The sequence below is a fragment of the Podarcis vaucheri genome (genome assembly GCF_965113315.1).
Source record: "Podarcis vaucheri genome assembly, chromosome: 1".
NCBI classification, from domain to species: domain Eukaryota; kingdom Metazoa; phylum Chordata; class Lepidosauria; order Squamata; family Lacertidae; genus Podarcis; species Podarcis vaucheri.
In genome coordinates, this window is record NC_138759.1 from 99,382,458 (window position 1) to 99,401,610 (window position 19,153).

Sequence of the window (19,153 nt, forward strand, 5' to 3'; positions counted from 1 at the left end):
CTTTGCTTTTCCTGGGGGATGAAAATATTCTAGTGCCGCTTGTTCTGTGTTACCCATCTTCCTAGCCTAATTAAAGACCATCTGGAGGATGCATGCTTGTAAGGGTAAGGGCAGTGACAGCAACCTCCTGATCATTACACCTCTCCAGGTTCCCAGCTGTTAAATGAACAGTTGTAACATGCAGGCAAAATGGATAATAGGTGGATAGAACTTGCTGCAGAATGTGAACAGTGTGTGGCATTGGTGGACAGTAGAGAAGAAATGGTATTTGTTTGTATTCAGTAGAATAGAGCTTCTTCCTCAAACATTTGGGATTGCAGGCTCCCATACACTCATCTTCTCCAGTTTACTAATGATACACACACACACAAGCTCATCAGGCATCCTACCTCTCCAAATTTGGGGGAACGGAGCTGCTGATTTATACCAAATAGTCACTGCTTTTTATATATAGGGGGAAAGGGTGTTGGTACTCACCATGAAGTTATTGCAGTAAGTGCTGCACTTTTAACTGAGGTGGGGTGGAGGTGCTGGTACTATGTGCCATGGAGTAGTCCTAGAAAAAAGTTGTGCAAATTGTTAATAGCCATGTAACAAGTGGCAACCGGCCACAAAATGTTACAGTGTGCTGTGGTTTTACTCAGAGTTCCAGCCAATCCATTCCATTGCTCCTTCCACTGGTCTGGTTTTCCTCAGTTAGTATCCATCAGATAATATTCTGTCCCCACTGAGAGTGCTCTGCACTCAGTGGCTTGTTTTGTCACAAGGGTTCTCCATTTAGGGATGCTTTTAGGGGGTGAAGTAGATAGCTTTACACTACATTAAAACCCTTTATTTCTCCATATGGGTGTCTCCCATTTCCATTCCTAAAGGCAGTTGGGTTTTGGTCCCCCCCCCGGCATCTGCAAACATCCCGGTTACCTCAAGTCTGCATGGATGGTGCTGCTTTGCCTACACCTTCAGAAGCATAGGCAGATAAATTTGAGATGCAGGGAATAAAGATGATCTTTTCAACCTATTGAATTTGAATCATACTCTCCAAAGTTTGTCCTGCTGTACGCAGTGCTTGTTCCTTGCTTAACATATGTTTGCAAATAAGAGTCAATCTCTTAAATCTGCAAATAATGATTAAATAGTTCATTGGAAGAATTTTCAACTGTAATTAAGGTAAACCCAGATTTACATCTGTGCCAGCCCAGATTTCAGAGTAATGACTGCATTTGTATAGTCACATTTTTATCTATAAAATAAGGCCGAGTATTTGTCATGCTGTCTTTCTATAGTGCTTCTCTTGAAGCTCACTACATTGTGCTATATTCATTCCTTAATTATCTTTGCTACACCAGGTTCATGTCTTTATATACCTTAAGATAAACAGTGATAAAGTGCTTGAACACCAGAACTAAGAATGCTATGTTCAAAAGCTATATCTATATTTGATTATTATTTTTTAATGACTAAGAATTTGGGGATAATTAAAATTGCAGCACAATCATCACCTCTAGTTTGTCCTTGATTGTTTATGAAATTTAGCTGTGATGCCATTCACAGAAAAGCCACTCACCCTAATTGTGGGATAATCCTAGGGTTGTTCAAAGCCATGGCTAGATGACGCGGGTGTTTCAGAACAAAATATATTAGGATTGTAAGGATTGTGTAGCAAATGCATAAGATCTGCATGCAGTCTACCTAATAGATGGAATCTATTTAGTTAGATGGGGTGGAATAGGGATATGGATGGAAAGACTTTTCCTTGTGCAGTAGAGACAAAATATTTCACAAGATTCCACTCAGTTGGCACCTGTTTGAGGAAATAGCAGTTTACACATGTGTTTCTGGGAATGTAATTTGTTTTACAGAAGCTGTATTATTGAGAATGAAATCCAAGAAGGAATAACAGATCCTTCTGCCAAATTGAATTTATATAACTGGCACTCAGAAACTCTTTTTGTATGCTTCGGCATTAAGCAGGATTGAAAAGAGAAAACATAGATAGATTTAAGATTCTACCATATTCCCTCGTGAGATTTTGAAAAAGTATCTGCTATTGAGAGTTACAACTAATTTCTAGTTCCACACATCTTGCTGCATTAAATGTGACATTTTAAAAATAACAAAGTTGTCCCCAATCATGTTCAGCTGCTTCAAATCTTTCCTGAAGTTTGTCTCATTTAATCTTGTAACAATAGCAAGACTTTTGATTTTTCTATCTGTAGTCACATCTGCAGGGCCGTTATGGAATACAGAACTAAAGACTAGAGGAGGGGTAGCCAACATGATGCTATCCCAACCGAGTTGGACACCTGTTCCTATCAGCCCCAGCCAAGGATGGTGGGAGTTTTAGTCTATCAACATCTGCAGGGCACTATGATAGGTATCCCTAGGCTAGAATTACCGGTCAATTCCACCTAAAGCAGATTGCTAATAAAATGTTGGGTTGCTGTGTCTGGGTTGTAGTGTTTAATCCTGCAAGTGAAACTGACATGATTGAATGCTGCTCCACTAAAAGGCATCATAATACATCGGAAGCTGTGCCAGAGAAAGCTAGACTGGCTCCTTTAGGTCTCTCTTTCTACATGGAGGGTTTTGTTTTGTCTTTTGTACGGAGAAAAATTCCATTAAATCGTGAGATTTATCAACTCACTGGGAAAACAGACCTTAGATACATGCACACATTTATATATCTTTTAGAAATCCTGCACTTATCTTTTAAAAAGCATGTGTTGTGGTCTCCAACCATGTATCCAGCTGTGTAGCAATAGTTTTTTTTAAAAAAAAAATGCTTCCAGTACAGGTGTCACCAGCATGATTCTCTCCAGATGTTGTGGACATCAGCCCCAGCCAGCATGGGCAGTGGTCAGGAATTCTGGGAGTTGTAGTCCAACAACATCTGGAGAGTGGCATGTTGGCTACCCCTGTTCTCGTTTTCCATTGTATTCTATGAGAAGTCAGAGCATAGAGCTATAGAACTAGACTGCCTGGCAATCGAGCAGTGAGGTAATGCTTGGGCTCCCCCCACGCACAGAGTATAGCTGGATTGCACTTTGTTCCTGTGGCTTTTAGCAGATCATTGATTAACAAGATTACTATTCTGTGGAGGTGACCTGCATAATTTTTAAATAATGCACATTTTTGCTAATTGTAGGTTGCCAAGTTGATGGCTCAGGCAGCTTTACCTCCTCCTCCTTACTATCTCCATTTAAAACATAACACATGTATTCTTTCTTTCCTTCCTATGTTTCTGCAGCTGATTACCATAAAGAAAGCTTGTGGAAATTTGCGCCTTTCCCATTGAAAATTGTACACACATGATTATATTTTCCAGTTTAATGTTGCTTTAAGAGAGAGAAACGCATCAGGCTTTGTCATCCCATTCCCTGATGTGAAAGGTCTTGCATACGGAGGAGGGTTGTAGGTGGAAAATAATTGGCATAAAGTAATAACAGTTGTGTATTCGATGATCAACAGAAGTGCCTTCTGTAAATGGCAAGTTTATCGTAGCTGTCAAGAAGAAAGCAGCTGCTGGTTCTGCCCGAGGAATAAGAACCACTCTTTTGCGGCTCTGCGGTAGAGTTTCGTGTTGGGAGCCTAGCTTTTCTCTAAAAAGCCTTGGCAAATGAAGTTCGCTCTGGCTGTGTAGCACCGCACCCCTGGAGTGTCATTTGCACCTGGCCAGGAAGATATAAGATGCATGGACATGGATGTAGAGGTCACATAAACATCTCTATCGGGGGCATGGCTGTGGGGTTTGTGCCACGCCCCCTTTGGCCTCATTGGGCATTTTGGAGGCCCGATGTTCTGAGTTGTGGGGCCCTTAGCCTGGACACCTCATGTGCCTTGAGTTGTAAGGCCCTGGCATGAGACAGGGTCAGGAAGGCATCCCTGTTCACTCAAAGGTAAGGCCTAGGCAATGGAGCTATGCCTGGTCATTACCCTTGCTGAGGACAGGACTTGGTGCATCCAAGGCAGTCATAACAATAATAATTTATTATTTATACCCCACCCATCTGGCTGGGTTTCCCCAGCCACTCTGGGTGGCTCCCAATCGAATATTAAAAACACAATACAGCATTAAATATTAAATAAACAGGTCTGCCTTCCGGTGTCTTTTAAAAGTAGGATAGTTGCTTATTTCCTTGACATCTGATGGGAGGGTGTTCCACAGGGCAGGCGCCACTACCGAGAAGGCCCTCTGCCTGGTTCCCTGTAACCTCGCAGTGAGGGAACTGCCAGAAGGCCCGCGGCGCTGGATCTCAGTGTCTGGGCTGAACGATGGGGGTGGAGATGCTTCTTCAGGTATACAGGACCGAGGCCGTCAATGGAAATTAGCTGATTGCACTGTTTCATTTGCAGCGCAGAAGTTAAGTTAATAAATATGTGGCCTTAGTTTGACCCATTTTATGTATCTTGTCTCTCTATTCCAGTTGCAAACAAGTACTAGCCCTGCCTATCCTAATCTGTGTCAAAAGATTTAACAAGTCCATTCTGTTTCTAAGCAACCTTTCCTTAAAACGTTTCTTCTGTTCCCACCATCCCTTCCTCCTGCCCTTTGAACACTGAAAAAGAACTAAATCTCAGATAATTCACTTGGTGTGTGAGCTGATCCTTGTATTGTAAATTCTAAATGGATTAAGAAATTAAAATTTATAATACTGTACAAAAGAAAATATGACATGATTTACTATTATATTCACAGTAACCACATCGTGCTCTAAAACACTTTGGATTAGAATATGAACATTCCTATGGAGCAGGGGTGGGCAGTCTTTTCGCGCTAGATATTTATCTCTCTCTCACATATCCCACCATGGACTGAAGCTGATAGCTGCTATCATAGTGATGTTGAGAGATTCTTCCTTTTGAAGACACACACACACTCCACCGTTGATTGGACTTCAAAGCATACTGTGGGGCTTTCAAATAGCCCTTTTGTAAACATCTACCAATGGGGATGTTTACAAAGGGCTTTCTCTCTCTCTTTCTCTCTCTCCCTCTCTCACACCCTTGAGTTTCTCCTTTAAGTCTCTGCAGAGTTTTGAAGGAGAAATGTGGGAGGGATGTGTTGAAAGTATCGAGCAAGGCATGCTCCTACTGCCTGTTGGTTGATCCCAAATGCCCCCCTCCATGTTTTTCCTTCAAAGCACAGAGATTTAAAGGAGTAGTGTGAGTGGTGTGTGTGTGTTGAAGGTGTTCTCATAGTACCCATCACCTGGGAATGCATCTTGCTTGATCAAAGGAACAACCAAGAGCTTTAATCTCACCTTAGCATCTGTCTGAGCAGCCCCATACTGATCTTGATTCAAGCTCTGTTTCAAAAACCACAGTCATTTAAATAATGTGTGAGAGTTTGTAGATGCTAGAATTGTTATTGTCGTCATCAGCACCATTATTAAAATTTCCTACCCGCTCTTCACCATAAGGTCTAAACATCGGTTACATCAAGAACACCATACAATTTTTAAAAACTACCGTATTTTTCGCTCTATAACACGCACCTGACCATAACACGCACATCGTTTTTAGAGGAGGAAAACAAGGGAAAAAATATTCTGAATGAAACAGTGGACGTATCATTTTTGTGCTTCATGCTGTGGCCACAGACATGTGATCTGATGGTGAATTTGGGGTGACCCAATGCAAAAATCCTGAGAATCCCTGTGGATCCATGCTTTGTAACCACGTTTTTGCACCATTGCAGCCCCAGGCAACAGTGGGTGCGTGATTTTTTTTGGGGGGGGGCAGGCTGTAGCCATGGACATGCTATGTGCTCTGATGGTGAATTTTGGCTGACCCAATGCAAAGATCCTGAGGATCCATGTGGACCCATACTTTTTAACCACGTTTTTGCACCATTGCAGCCCCAGGCAACAGTGGGTGCGTGATTTTTTTTGGGGGGGACAGGCTGTAGTCATGGACATGCTATGTGCTCTGATGGTGAATTTTGGCTGACCCAATGCAAAGATCCTGAGGATCCATGTGGATCCATGCTTTGTAACCACATTTTAAGTGGGGAGGGAAGGAAAAACACAGAAGGCTAAGAATGCAGGAGAGGGCTATAACGTGAGGAAAGGAAGGCAAAAGTTTCCCCCCACCCACCCACACAAGCCAGCCAGCGTGTGCTCTCTCTCTCTCTTTAAATGGAAGAAAGCATATTTGAATGCTGTGTGTCTCCAAAAACAAAAATCAGGAAGTCAAATCAGAATTTTAAGCCGAACCTGTAATCTCTCTTCCCTTCACAAACATTGTTCCTCCGGAGCAGGGAGAGGATAGAAGGACGGACGCTCTGCTTCCCCCTCTACTTGCCTGGAGGGGAGGGGCTTCCCCTGCTCTTTGTTCCGTTTCAGCAAACACAGCAAGGAAACAGAGAGGGCGGGCAGTAAGACCCTGAGGCAGAATGCAGGAAACCTGCCACTTCCTCTCTTCAGGCTTCCCTTCTCCCTGAAGCACGGTTTGATTTTTGCCTTATTTTTCGGCTCCAGGGACCACACATTCGCTGCATAACACGCACAGACATTTCCCCTTCCTTTTTAGGAGAAAAAATCTGCGTGTTATAGAGCGAAAAATACGGTAACAACCATACAAAACAAGTTAATTAGGTATACTTCTCTTTAAGGAAGAATTTGCATTAAAAAAAACCAGAAACTCAAACCTGATTGAGTTTAATGAAATCAGAAAAATTAAGCCAAGCTGTTTAATTCTTTTTTTCTGGCTTGGGTTTGAAGACAGGGTTTGGAATTTACAGATAAGCCCAGGAACTGGCTGTGTGTACTATAGTGGGGAAGTGAGCAAGGGAAAGAGATCTGAGCTCCAAGGAAAGCTAAGTGGAAACATGTTCAAGGAAGGGGTCTGAAGACTGCTGAAATCTTGGGATCAAAAACTGATTGGAGTTGTAGTCCAAAAAGGAGGACAATTTTTTAAGACCAAAGGGAAGACCAAATCATCATCTCCTCCTTGACTGGATGTGTGATCTTCAACAGCAATAGAGAGGGATTTTTGAGTGGTGGACCGTCAACTACAAAACACCCCCTCCCCCCGCAAAGAAGCTTGCCTGGCAGGGCACCAGTGTTGCCATGCGGGAGGGACCATTTTGGAAGCAAATAATTTTAATGGGTTTCTTTCTAGGTGGGGCACTTTCTGGATTTTTATTTATTGTCCTATTGCCCTGTTAAGATCACTGATCATACACCATCATGAAAACCCCAAAAGAATGAAGTGTGGTATTGAAATCTTGAAATAAATTTTAATTAAATAAAACTTCTTACAATATATTTACTCTTCGTTAGAAGATGTAATAGCTAGTGTGTTTTGTGTTCTTAAACTGATAATTCAAATATATGTGAAGATGCTTGGATTTTACAGGGCTCAAGGCAGGAAGATTCTTCCTAGTCTCCTGTAACCTTTGAATGAGCATCTGTGCATGGCTTTTAACCAACAGACAGGGAATAGTGCGTTGCTGTTGCATGTGATGGAACTGAGGGATGCAAAACACAAACTTGTGCTTTCTGTTCCCAGTGGAGACAAAGGGTACATTTACTTCTCAACTAGAAACCAGACTTTGAGGTTGCTGATTTACACAGTTGAGAAGTCTCATTCATGCAATAGGTTTCAAGGGTTATTCTATACTGAGCACTTCACAATCCATCTTTGAATGAGTTCTAGAGAAAAGGAAAGCAGGTCAAGGGTTTTTTTTATGAAATAAATTTCTTCGAAACAAAGCACCTAGTTTTCCACATTGCTTCAAGTCCTAGGATACGGGGGGAAACCAAGAGACTTTGTGGCTCACTCTAGAGAAGAATTTTTAAATGCCACCATGTATGTAATGAGCAGCGTGGCTCCACCATTAAGCTTTTGTGAACTGGGGATGATGAGAGGGATTCTTTTTTCTTCAAACCACTTGCACAGGCGGAGTTAAAATTGGGAGAGGATCAGTAATTATTTTGTGTGGCTCAGATGTGTGGGGCCCAAAACTTAGCATAACCAGTCTTCTTGGTGAAATAAGAGCTTAGATTTTAACTAGTTCCAATGGTGGGAGTACTGATGGGGTACTGCAGCATTTTTTGCTGATCTGACCACGGCTACAGCCCCTTTGCCCCTTGAAGTTCTGCTCCGTAGGATCAGGGGAGTCTTGGAGCAGCAGGAGATATTGTATTGTGTAGTGGTGGTGGGTAATGAGATAGATAGTCCTCTGCATTACGTGAAGACTCAGTTTTGGTTGGCTTATGTTTCCTTACTAGGATAAGAAAGCTTATTTGGATGTCATTCATACCTATACAGAAGTTCATGGAACTGTCCACGGGACAAGTACTGTCTACATGCCCAGCTATGTTAAAAACCATGGCATCCTCAGTGGCCGGGATTTGCAGTTCCTGCTGAGAGGGACAAAGGTAAGTTGGCTGGTATGCAAAAAAGAAGAAGAAGCAAAACCCCAAAAGATTAAAATACATGTGCATTCAAATGCATTTACTCCCCCCCCCCATGAAGCGCTTGACACATTATGCTCATTGTACCATAACAGCTCTAAACATTTGCCAATGTCCAGTGTTCCAAAGATTCCACTGGTTTCAATTTCTTATTGGGATGGTGCTTCATATGTGTGTTAAGTTTGTTTAGAAAAATGAAAAGCTTTCACTGTTAAATGTCCGCCCCTCCACCCTCTAGAAGTTTTGCATGCATGAGAACCAAGTTTGATGATTTCAGAAACACTCCTCCCACATAAACTCACTTCATAATTTGGCTCAGTAAACTTGAGGCAAAATCCCTCTCACACAAATAGCTGTTTATTCTATTATGTTGTGTTTCTGGTATGCTATTTTTTATTTACCTATCAGCCTGAAAGGGTTCCCAAGGCAGCTCACAAAGAACAAATAAATGTGAATACGAAATAATTCAAATGCAGACAGTACAAGTGACAAAAATTCAACAAAAATCTTAATATTTCAAAAGTATTAAACACCAAATACATCCGTGTTCCTGCCAAAAAAAGCAAAGAACATTTCCACAAAAATACTGAGAACATTCTTTCAAAAAGGCCAAAAGGATTTGCTTGCATGGGATCTTTTTGAAAGAAGATTTTCATTTAAAGTGAAGCAAAACATCACTCAGTAAAATAATTTCCTTTCTTATTGAAATGGTGGTATGTGCTGCTTATAATTTTGATCCAATTGGTGAAGCTTGTAGTGCCGTTACTTCCAAGTTACACTTCACAGATGGTAGCAGCTATTTAATATGAGTGGAGGACAGTTGGTGCTGTATTTATTATTAAGTGGTAACAGAAGCCCCTGTGCTGTCAAGACATGTGAGCTACACACTCTCCCCTAAGGAGCTTTTGTTAAATAAGTTGACAGCATATAGAACAGAAAAGATGTTCCAACAGCGTCAAGGTAAAAAGTGAAGAATGCTTATCTACCCATCCAGTATCATTTTCTGTAACTAATTAAAACTCAGCCACTGCTGAATTGTTGGTGACATTTTAAAGTACTTTAATTAATGGTTCGGCCATGTTTCTGCTGCTGCTAATTAAAAGATATAATTTAATTGCTTATCAGACTTGTCTACCTTTTTTGTTTGCTGCATGGGAATGCAGAAATAGATCAGGTTGTTCTCTGTAAATGTTGAGCACATTAAATCTGCTTTTTAAAAAAAGAGTGGGAACTCATAATGCAGGAGGTTTACTTTTCCTGTATTTCACTGTCAGCCTCTCCACAAAAGGCACTCTGTAATAGGGGTTATAACATTCTGAAGCCAGATGGCACTTTGCCCTATTTTTCTTTTGAAGAGGTATATTGAAGAGGTATATTCATAATCTATACTAAAAATTTGTTGCTTTAATATCCAGTATTGTTCATCTCAAAAGAGCCTGAATCCTGCCCACTTAAGACTTACAAGTTAATAATTCTCAGCAGCAGCCTTTGCCAGGAGCTTTTGGGGATTAAAACTTGCCCCTCTCCAATGGCAAGGATCGTTGCAGGATGTCCAGATCAAGATTTGTGCATGGAAGCTCATGTTCCGACAAAGGTGCCTTCAAATGATTACCTTTCCCCCCTGTCATATGGGGTTCCTGAGTCATCTGGAGACTTTAAGATGTGACAATTTGCTGAAAGTGCAATGGCTGGAAAGAGCCATTCATGTGGCCATGCTAGGTGAGGACTTCCTTTTTTCAGAAGAAAGGAGGAAGGAGTAAGATAGATTGGTCTTAACCAGCAGGAAAGAGAAAGTCAGGACATTTAAGTAGCAGAAACTTTGGGAGAAAGTGGCCAAATAATTCTTAAATTCATCAAAAGTGAATGAGTTGAATTTCAGGGGAGAAACCCTGATTTTAATAAGCTCAGAGAAATACTAGATAGGGAAATTCCTCAGGTGGTCAAGAGTTCCTGAAGAAGGGAGGCACAGCTAAAAGAGAGAGATTGAGAGAGTAGTATACAAAAGGCAATGTGAAAGTATAGTGAGGAGCTAAAAGTAAAAAGGTCATTTATAAAGGGAAGACCAGGTAACCAAGGACAAGTGCAGACAAGGAATCCAGACTTGTAGGGACAGTGTCAGGAAAGCTAAAACTCAGAATGAGCTGAAGCTGGCTAGAGATGCAGAGAGCAACAGAAAGGGTTTTTCAGGTACGTACAATGGACTTCTCCGTAAGAATGGTGAAATGCTAAAGGGTGACACAGAGAAGGCAGCACTGCATAACTTTGGTCTTGCCTTCATCTCTCCAAAAAGGAAGTGTGCAACCTTGCATAATTAATGAAGGTCAGAATTGCAGTTCAGATAGATAAGGAATTAGTCAATAGAAACAAAGATGCCGAGTTCAAGTATTGAGGGCCAGACAAATTGCACCCTAAAGTGCTAAAGCAGGGATCAGCAAACTCTTTCAGCAGGGAACTGGTCCACTGTCCCTCAGACCTTGTGCGGCGCCGGACTATATTTTGAAAAGGGGGGGTGGGGAATGAACGAATTCCTATGCCCCACAAATAACCCAGAGATGCATTTTAAATAAAAGGACACATTCTACTCATGTAAAAACATGCTGATTCCCGGACATCTGCCGGCAGGATTGAGAAGCCGATTGGGCCGGATCTGGCCCCCAGGTCTTAGTTTGCCTACCCATGTACTAAAGGAACTCACTGGTGTACTCTGATAACATTTGTCTATAATATTTGAGAAATCCTGGAGAACAAGTGAGAAGAGGCAGGACTGCCCAATTTTCAAAAGCTTAGGGAAAGGTGAATCAAGGAAACTACATAACAGTCAGTCCAGTTTCATTACCAGGGAACATACTTAAATATATAATAAAGGAGTCAGATTGAAAGCATCTTGATGATAATGCAGTATTAGTAGAAACATGTATAAATTTGTAATTAATAATCCTGCCAGAATAAATTTATCATCTTTGTTGAGTTACAGGTTTGGTGGGTTGTGGGATGCTCATGGTATGTCTATATTTCAGCAGAGACTTTGACAAAGTCCCCCCCCCCCATTGTACCTTGGTCAGCAAACTGTTTAAATGCAGGCTAAATGACATTGCTGTCAGGTGGATTCAAAGCTGGTGTGAAATTGTACTCATTAGTGGTTCCTCATCAGACTGGAACGAGGTTTTAAGTGAGGTGCTGCAGGGCTGTGGCTTCAACTTTTTATAAATATAAAAGGGTGGAATGAGTCATCACATTTGCAAATAACACAAAACTAGGAGAGGGAACCTCTCAGAAGATTAAAATAAAATTCAAGTTGACCTTGACAGGATGGGAAACTGGGCTGAAGCTGACCAAACGAAGTTCGGTAAAGACTAAGGCAAAATTCTTCAGTGTGAGAGAAATCAAATGCACAGGTATAGGACAGATGATCTGGACTTGGCAGTAGTTCTTGCAAACAGGACCTCAGGATTGTAGCCAGCCACATGCTGAAATGAGTCAGCAACATGAAGCAGCGGCAAAGAAGAAAAATTTGGCTTTAGACTGCATCAATAGAGTCATAGTTTCCAGGACATGGAAAGTAAAGTAATTAAGTTCCATTTTATTCACTAATCAGACCCCAATGGAGTACAGTGTCCCATTTATGAGTGCTACACTTTAATAAAGATACAAACAGAGTGGAGTGGGTTAGACGAGAACAATGATTATGGTGAGCAGTATAAAAAAACAAGTTTTATGAGGTAAGGTCAAGTCAGGGATTGGAGTCTGCGCCTCTTCAGGTGTTTTTGGACTGCAGCTGCCATCATCTCTGATGACTGGCCATGCTGGCTAGGGCTGATGGTCATGGGAGTTCAACAATACCTGGAGGGCTACAGGTTAGCCTTCTTTGGGTTAAAAGAATGGAGAATGTTTAGTCCAGAGTTTCCCAAACATGGGTCTCTAGCTATTTTTGGACTACAATTCGCATCATCTCTGATCACTGCTAGCTAGGGATGATGGGAGTGGTTGTCCAAAAACAGCTGGAGACCCAGGTTTGGGGAACCCTGGTTTAGCCAAAGGAGAGAAGACCAAGGGGGCAGGATAGCACTCATATAGATGTCTGAGGAGTAGCCATGTAGCTCTCGGTTTCCTGCATCAGGCTGGGGTTAGACAAAATGGTCTATAAGACCAGGTACTTCTACGCAACTTTCTTTCAGGTGACTTTTTGCAGGCCACTCACACTCCCTTCTTTCATCTCTTATGCTAAACAGCCTTTCCACACAGCTTTCCAAGTAGTTTGAGCTGGACTCGCTGTTGTAGACTAAGTACGCATTCCTGCAAACTTTGCTGCCACCTGCCGTTGGTCTTTGGAAGTCTAGTGCTGTTTGAAGAAAATGCTTATTCAAGAATGCCACCCTGCTCAGCTACTCTATGCAAGACATTTTAAGCCATTTGTGTAGTAATCATTGTGTGCCACAAGTTCAAGCAAAGTATTTGCTAATTCCCCAAAGACATATTTCCTCCTTATGCCAGGATCTCATGCTGGTTCTGTTACTCTGTGATGGGCCTAGAATGTCTTGAGGTCTGTGAATTGTGGTTGCGGATGAAGTGGACTTTGGTCAAAGCTTAGGACTTGGGGATATGTGTTACTAAGAAAGTGGGTGAAAATACATTCTCCCAATAATGGAAAGACAGTGTGCCTTGCTCCACCTTTTTTTCACTGCACTTTTGGCTGTAAAGAAATCTAAAAATATGATGTTCCCTTCTTCCTTTCCCTCCCTTGCCCACTACAAAAATATTGGAAATAGAGTGCTTTATAAAACTTGTTTTTAATTTAGAGAAGGATTTATTTTAGGAAAAGGGTTTCATCATTTTCACTTTCTCCCGTTATAGAAAGGTTATCAGGTTTGCAGTATATTTTCATGGCTCTTTCAGGAGAGTGGCATGTTGCAAAAGCAAGCACCTTTTGCAGTCATCAGATATAGGGCAGGAAGCTACCTTACTTTGTGAGTTAGATGTCCAGGCTGACCCTCCTGTTATGTCACAGGCAGCCTCCTCAAACCATCTGTACTTGTGTCAATAATAAATACAAAAGAATCGATCCATGCAACATTGCATAAAAGAATACAAGTAAGCTAACGTAATTTTACAGTTTAAAACTAATCAGGAAAGGGAATAATGTCTAACATTAAATGTAGCATAGAAAATGAAGTAAAAACTAATGTTATGAGTGTTTATATTTTACAGCTCTTTGTTGGTCTTGGTTTTCCATATGAGGGACCTGCCCCTCTAGAGGCCATTGCAAATGGATGTGCATTTCTGAATCCAAAATTTAATCCACCAAAAAGCAGCAAAAACACAGATTTCTTCAAAGGCAAGCCAACACTCCGAGAGGTAAGCAAGCAACATCTATATTCACAATTTTCTATTGTGTGTACTGCTGGTTGGACATGTCAACAGTAGCTTTTGTAGCACATCCTTTTTTAAATTTTCAAACATCACCAAAGTATGGGATTTCATTGCTATTAACATAGCAAACTCTTGGTCTGGGATTGTTTCCTTCTGAGCCTATATCCTGCAATTACTTTTAGACATTTGTATCTAGAATAGTATTAGTGCTCAATTTTTTCAATTGGTTCAGTTTACACAGAAAATCCCCATTGCTAAAAACAAAAATCAATGTATGAAAATCTTAAGAATGTAATTCTAAGCAGGCCACAGGTGTTGTTTTTTTGTGTGAGGTGGTTTGCACATTTATTTAGCTTTATGTACACAAAATGCAAGGAAGTTAAACTCTGTCCAATTTCCAGCAAGGGGGAAAAACAAAAAACAAACCACTTGAATTATTTTGCTAGACTTTAGGGGCAAGGTCCTTGCACCCCCCTCCCAACCTTCTCTGTGTTGGGTGATGGAGGTCTACAGTGAACTTTTACTTGCAGTCACACATTTCAAGGTTCCTGATCAGGACTCTACTCAAATTCAAACACAGAGATAGATAGGGGGTGAGGTGGATGCGGATATTATGCCAGGGCTTGTATGTACACCCTTCTCCCTTCCCATAGATAATGGAGTTCACATGTTCACTCCTGAGCATACTTCTTGTTACTTGGAAATAACAGCTTGTTCCTCAATATTTATAATGTTTTACAGTCATCACCACCTGAATCGTGTATGCTGACAGCACATAGCCTATTAAAAGAGTATAAATAAAATTCTATGATATTTGTATTTAAATCAATATAAAGAATATTTGTTTGCCTGTTTTAGTTCCTAGAAATGGCAGTCAGAGAGGGCCATTAACTTAATAAAAGGGATAAACATAGCATGGGGGGGGGGGAGGAATCAATTCTTTTCACAAACTGTTTGAGTGGCAATGGCCTCTTTCTTGTAAAAGAAACATTTGCTTTACAAGGTGCTTTCACTCTGTACAGGCAGTAAATATAAGCTGATAAGGATTTGTCCTCAAAATATGTCTCGACGACAAGAATTGGCTTTGTAAATATGGCATTCAGAAAGTAAAGCAAGGGAGATTAGGATTGAAGGCTCCTCATTTATCTACACGTGTTAGCTGCCTTTTAGCCTTCACTGGGCAGGAAGCAAGGTCTTGCTTGCCAGCCTTTAGCTAACATTAAGAGTCATCAAACAGTGGAGTATTTTGGGCATAATGCCCAGCACTATAACTCTGTAGCATTAATTCTGAAGGTTTTTAGAAGAATGAGGCTATCTAGAAGTACAGGAGGTGACTCATGGACTACAGACTCATGGGCTACCAAGGGGCTGGGACATGTGCATGTCAGTGCTTTACATGACCTCATATGCATCTCTGCCAAATGCATAATATCAGGCAAGGAAGTGGCTGCAGGAGAAAGCCAATTCAGGTGGGAACAGTTCCTTAAGAAGTAAACAGCTGCCTATAATATTTTGAAGCAAGGTAAAAGGGGGTTATGGAAAGAGTGGGTGCAGAATGTTTTGGAACACCATGAAGGTAAAATATGAAAAAAGAGATGGCTTATATAGCATGTGCTCTGAATTTGTTTTTTTAAGCTGTATTAAGTTTTTCAAAACGTTAAACAAGCTACAAAAAGTGTGTCATTGCAGATGGCAACTCACAAATTAAGTAATCTTATCGAGTCTTCCAGCTTTGACACAAATGGAAATGACTGAGCATACAATTCTCATATAAATACTAATTAGTTTGGCAAGAGATACTAGAGAGGTCAGAATTTAGTATCAAAGTGTTAGGATACTTTATTGCAAGATACACTAAACTGTCTGCTTCCCTTTTTCAAGCTGCATTGCACTGTCCCTGACTCTTATATAATTACTTGCCCCACATTTCAATGATTAGGTTCTATAGAAATCTTGATAGATAATTCCTTTTTGGTGAATATGATGAGGTGAGCAAAGCTTTGAAAACAAAGGAATAAAGAGCCCCCTAAATGGCTGGAGTGTTATGTTATCTACACATTTTGCATCTTATTGAAATTTGCCTACTGAAATGAATATGATTCCCGGAAAGATGACATATGATTGTTTTTCTTTCAGTTGACATCTCAACACCCCTATGCTGAAGTTTACATTGGGAAGCCTCATGTTTGGACTGTAAACATCAATGACCTCTCTGAAGTTGAGAAGGCAGTGAAAGCAATTTTGAATCAAAAGGTTAACAGTTTTGTGTGTTGTTGTTGTTGTTGTTTTAAAAACCCCACTGCATTTGTAAATCAATGCATAAATATGGAACAGAAACATATGATAGTGTGAGGTTTATCAGAAAGAGCTCAATATGAAACTAAAAGCCTTAAATAACCCAACAAAAATAAAACTTTCTATGTTTTCTGGCTACGATGAATTACAGCTTGTTGCAAACTCACATGGATCATTATATGAGATCCATTAATATGCAAAACCTATATATTGTAAATACCATGCAATATGCAAAATATGAATATTATTTCAAAAGATAGAAGATTTAAATCCTGTTAAGAGCTTGAAACCGGGAGGGGGGCACTCAGCTTATAACTCCCCACCCCTGCCCATCCAATATAGCTGGAATGTCATATTTGAATATATGTATAGATTGTACTTTGTTAAAGCAGATGCTATTTTACTATGTATCCTGCGCAAATGAGAAGCCTCGGGTTGGGGGGATTACAGATCGAAAAAGCACAAAATTATTTCTCTGGTAGCTGAGAGCTTTAATGGTAGGGGAAACTGGGCTAGGAAATACTACAGGTGTGAAAGTTGCTGAGTGTTTTTATAGTTTAATTTCATGGTAGCAGCAATATTTAGAATGGCAGATGCCTTACTAAACAACTTCATAACTAATACCTGAGCACCTGCACAAACATATGTTACAGTGGTGCCTTGGATAATATTTTTTAAAACAACAACAAGGAACTAAACCGCACATTTTATTTTAACAGATTGAGCCTTACCTGCCCTTTGAATTCACATGTGAGGGGATGCTCCAGAGAATGAATGTTTTCATAGAGAAACAGGTATGCTCTCCATATCCACAAATACTTGCTTTGTGAGCACAGAGATCCTGTGTAAGCCACTATATTACCAGTGCTTGTTCTCTGTTGAATAGAAGTGGAATAGACTAGAGCTCATAGTTGTGCAACCAATTTCACTTAACCAGCAAACTAACTGCTAGAGGGCACTCTATGAAGCACTCTATCAGCGTCTAAAACAAATCTTGTGGTCAATCCACAGCTCTAATAGATTGCTTGGTGATGCTTTTTTGTTGTTGCTGAGCCATTTTCAGTGTTCTTTTAATATTTTTATTTTATTAGTTGGTTGTTTATTGCCTTGGGGGTCCCACATTTTTAGACAGAAAACATACATTAAAAGCTGCCTTCTATTAAAACTGAACATTGGTCCATCTAGCCAGTGTGGTGTAGTGGTTAAGAGCAGTGGACTCGTAATCTGGTGAACCGGGTTCAATTCCCCCCTCCTCCATATGCAGTTGGGTGACCTTGGGCTAGTCACACTTTTCTGAAGTCTCTCAGCCTCAATCACCTCACAGAGTGTTTGTTGTGGGGGAGGAAGAGAAAGGAGATTGTTAGCCGCTTTGAGAGTCCTTAGGGTAGTGATTAAGCGGGATATCAAATACAAACTCTTTTTCTTCTTCTAGCTGTGTATTGTTTACCCTGAGTGGTGGTGACTTTCAAGTTTCAGACAGGAGCTTGAAACAAGATTATACACTTGGCAGAGATTTAGGCAGCCCTGAGATCCATGCTGGTTACCTTACAGTCTTGACTGAACCGTCTGGAGATTGAAGCTTTGAATAACAGCAGCGTATTGAGTGAAATCACTTTTTGCCATGTCATTATAAAATGTACTTTTTTTCAGGATTTCTGCCACGGGCAAGTGATGTGGCCCCCATTAAGTGCCCTTCAGGTTAAAATTGCTGGGTCTGGGAAATCATGTAAGCAGGTTTGTCAAGAAAATCAGCTCATCTGTGAGCCATCCTTTTTCCAGCACCTGAACAAGGACAAAGACCTCTTGAAGTAAGTACTGCAGCTCCAAGGACAAGAAAAGAAAGTTGCAAGTAAACATTATCAGCACATTTTGAATGTTGCTCTGGAACACAGTTTCAATCTCAGCACGAAATAAACTTCAGAGGCTTTTGAATATAATGCATTTGTGTTCATGCATCTATACACCTGCATAGCACCATTTAATAGACAGAGAAAACTGAACCAAATGATGCCGTGCATGTTGCTAACCACACAGAATTTACCATAGCATTCCTTTGTATTGCAACCAATTCCCTGGCTTCTGCCTATGTTGACCTACAAGTTACAATTGATGTTTAGATCTACTTTCAAATACTTTCCCCTAGACTGGTGTATGCAGGTATTGGCGGAAAAGAAACCCCATAACTCCCTGTATGCTCTCACGTGTGACAATATCACACATGTATGTTAGCTTACATCTATGATTGCTGAGAACTGTCTGCTAAATCATGGTTTGTTGGGGTATATGCCCCCAGTAAACTTGTCAAATGGGACGGTTATTGTATGAAGTGAGTTAACTGTGGCATTAGTATGGAAGATTTCCATTGTACGTGTGTGTGTGTCTGTTGTAATAGCAGCATTGCTAGAATCATGTTTGTGACTGTGCATCTGCCACTGTTTTTTGTTCAATCATCATCATTAAAATAGTTGCCAGCTTCTAGCTTTACTCTACACTTCTGCATATACAGGTGGGTTTGCTGGATGAATTTGAAAAGTGTAAACTGGCCCTTAGGCTTGGGGAATGTCCTATATAAGACAGTCACTATTTTCCAGAGCAGAGTGTGCCACAGTGCCCAGGCAACATAATTCCCAATCACTCATTCTCGCCATCACCACGATTACCATTGCATGAGGAGAAGTGCAAACAAGGAGTGATTTCTGCACACTCCATCACTGTTCCTGCAGTTCACTGCTTGTTGGAAACATGCTGTACTGAAGCAGACTTGCCACATGATTTAGCACTTCCAGGGTTTCCAACTGTGCAGAGAGCCTACTTGACTAGAACAGGCAGTGTGCTGTACATGATGGATTGGGGAAGTGGTGGGGGCCAGTGGGCTCATCCCTACTTTTCATTTTATGTAAGGGAAGGGGGGATATAACGAATGAATAGACCTATAGTAGAACTGCATAGTACAGATCTCATACATTCTAGTTATCCGCTTTAACTGTGAATATGCAACTTCATGTCAAAGAGAACTCTGGATTATAGCATTTCTGCTCATCGGTGTTTGTGTAACCAAGCATTCTGGGATG

General features: G+C 40.8%; 1 protein-coding gene across 5 annotated transcripts in view; it reads left to right on the forward strand.

The window, feature by feature from the left end:
- MGAT5 (alpha-1,6-mannosylglycoprotein 6-beta-N-acetylglucosaminyltransferase) overlaps positions 1-19,153 on the forward strand; it is a 120,965-nt gene that overhangs the window by 93,106 nt on the left and 8,706 nt on the right. For all 5 annotated transcript variants that reach the window (XR_014213400.1, XR_014213401.1, XM_082198286.1 and 2 more), the window contains exons 12-16: positions 8,235-8,384; positions 13,626-13,772; positions 15,924-16,040; positions 16,802-16,876; positions 17,733-17,890. Coding sequence is in view for 3 of the 5 variants with exons in the window: in XM_082198286.1 (XP_082054412.1) it covers positions 8,235-8,384; positions 13,626-13,772; positions 15,924-16,040; positions 16,802-16,876; positions 17,733-17,890 (647 nt within the window). In the remaining 2 variants the exon portion in view is untranslated. The remainder of the gene's footprint in view (positions 1-8,234; positions 8,385-13,625; positions 13,773-15,923; positions 16,041-16,801; positions 16,877-17,732; positions 17,891-19,153) is intronic.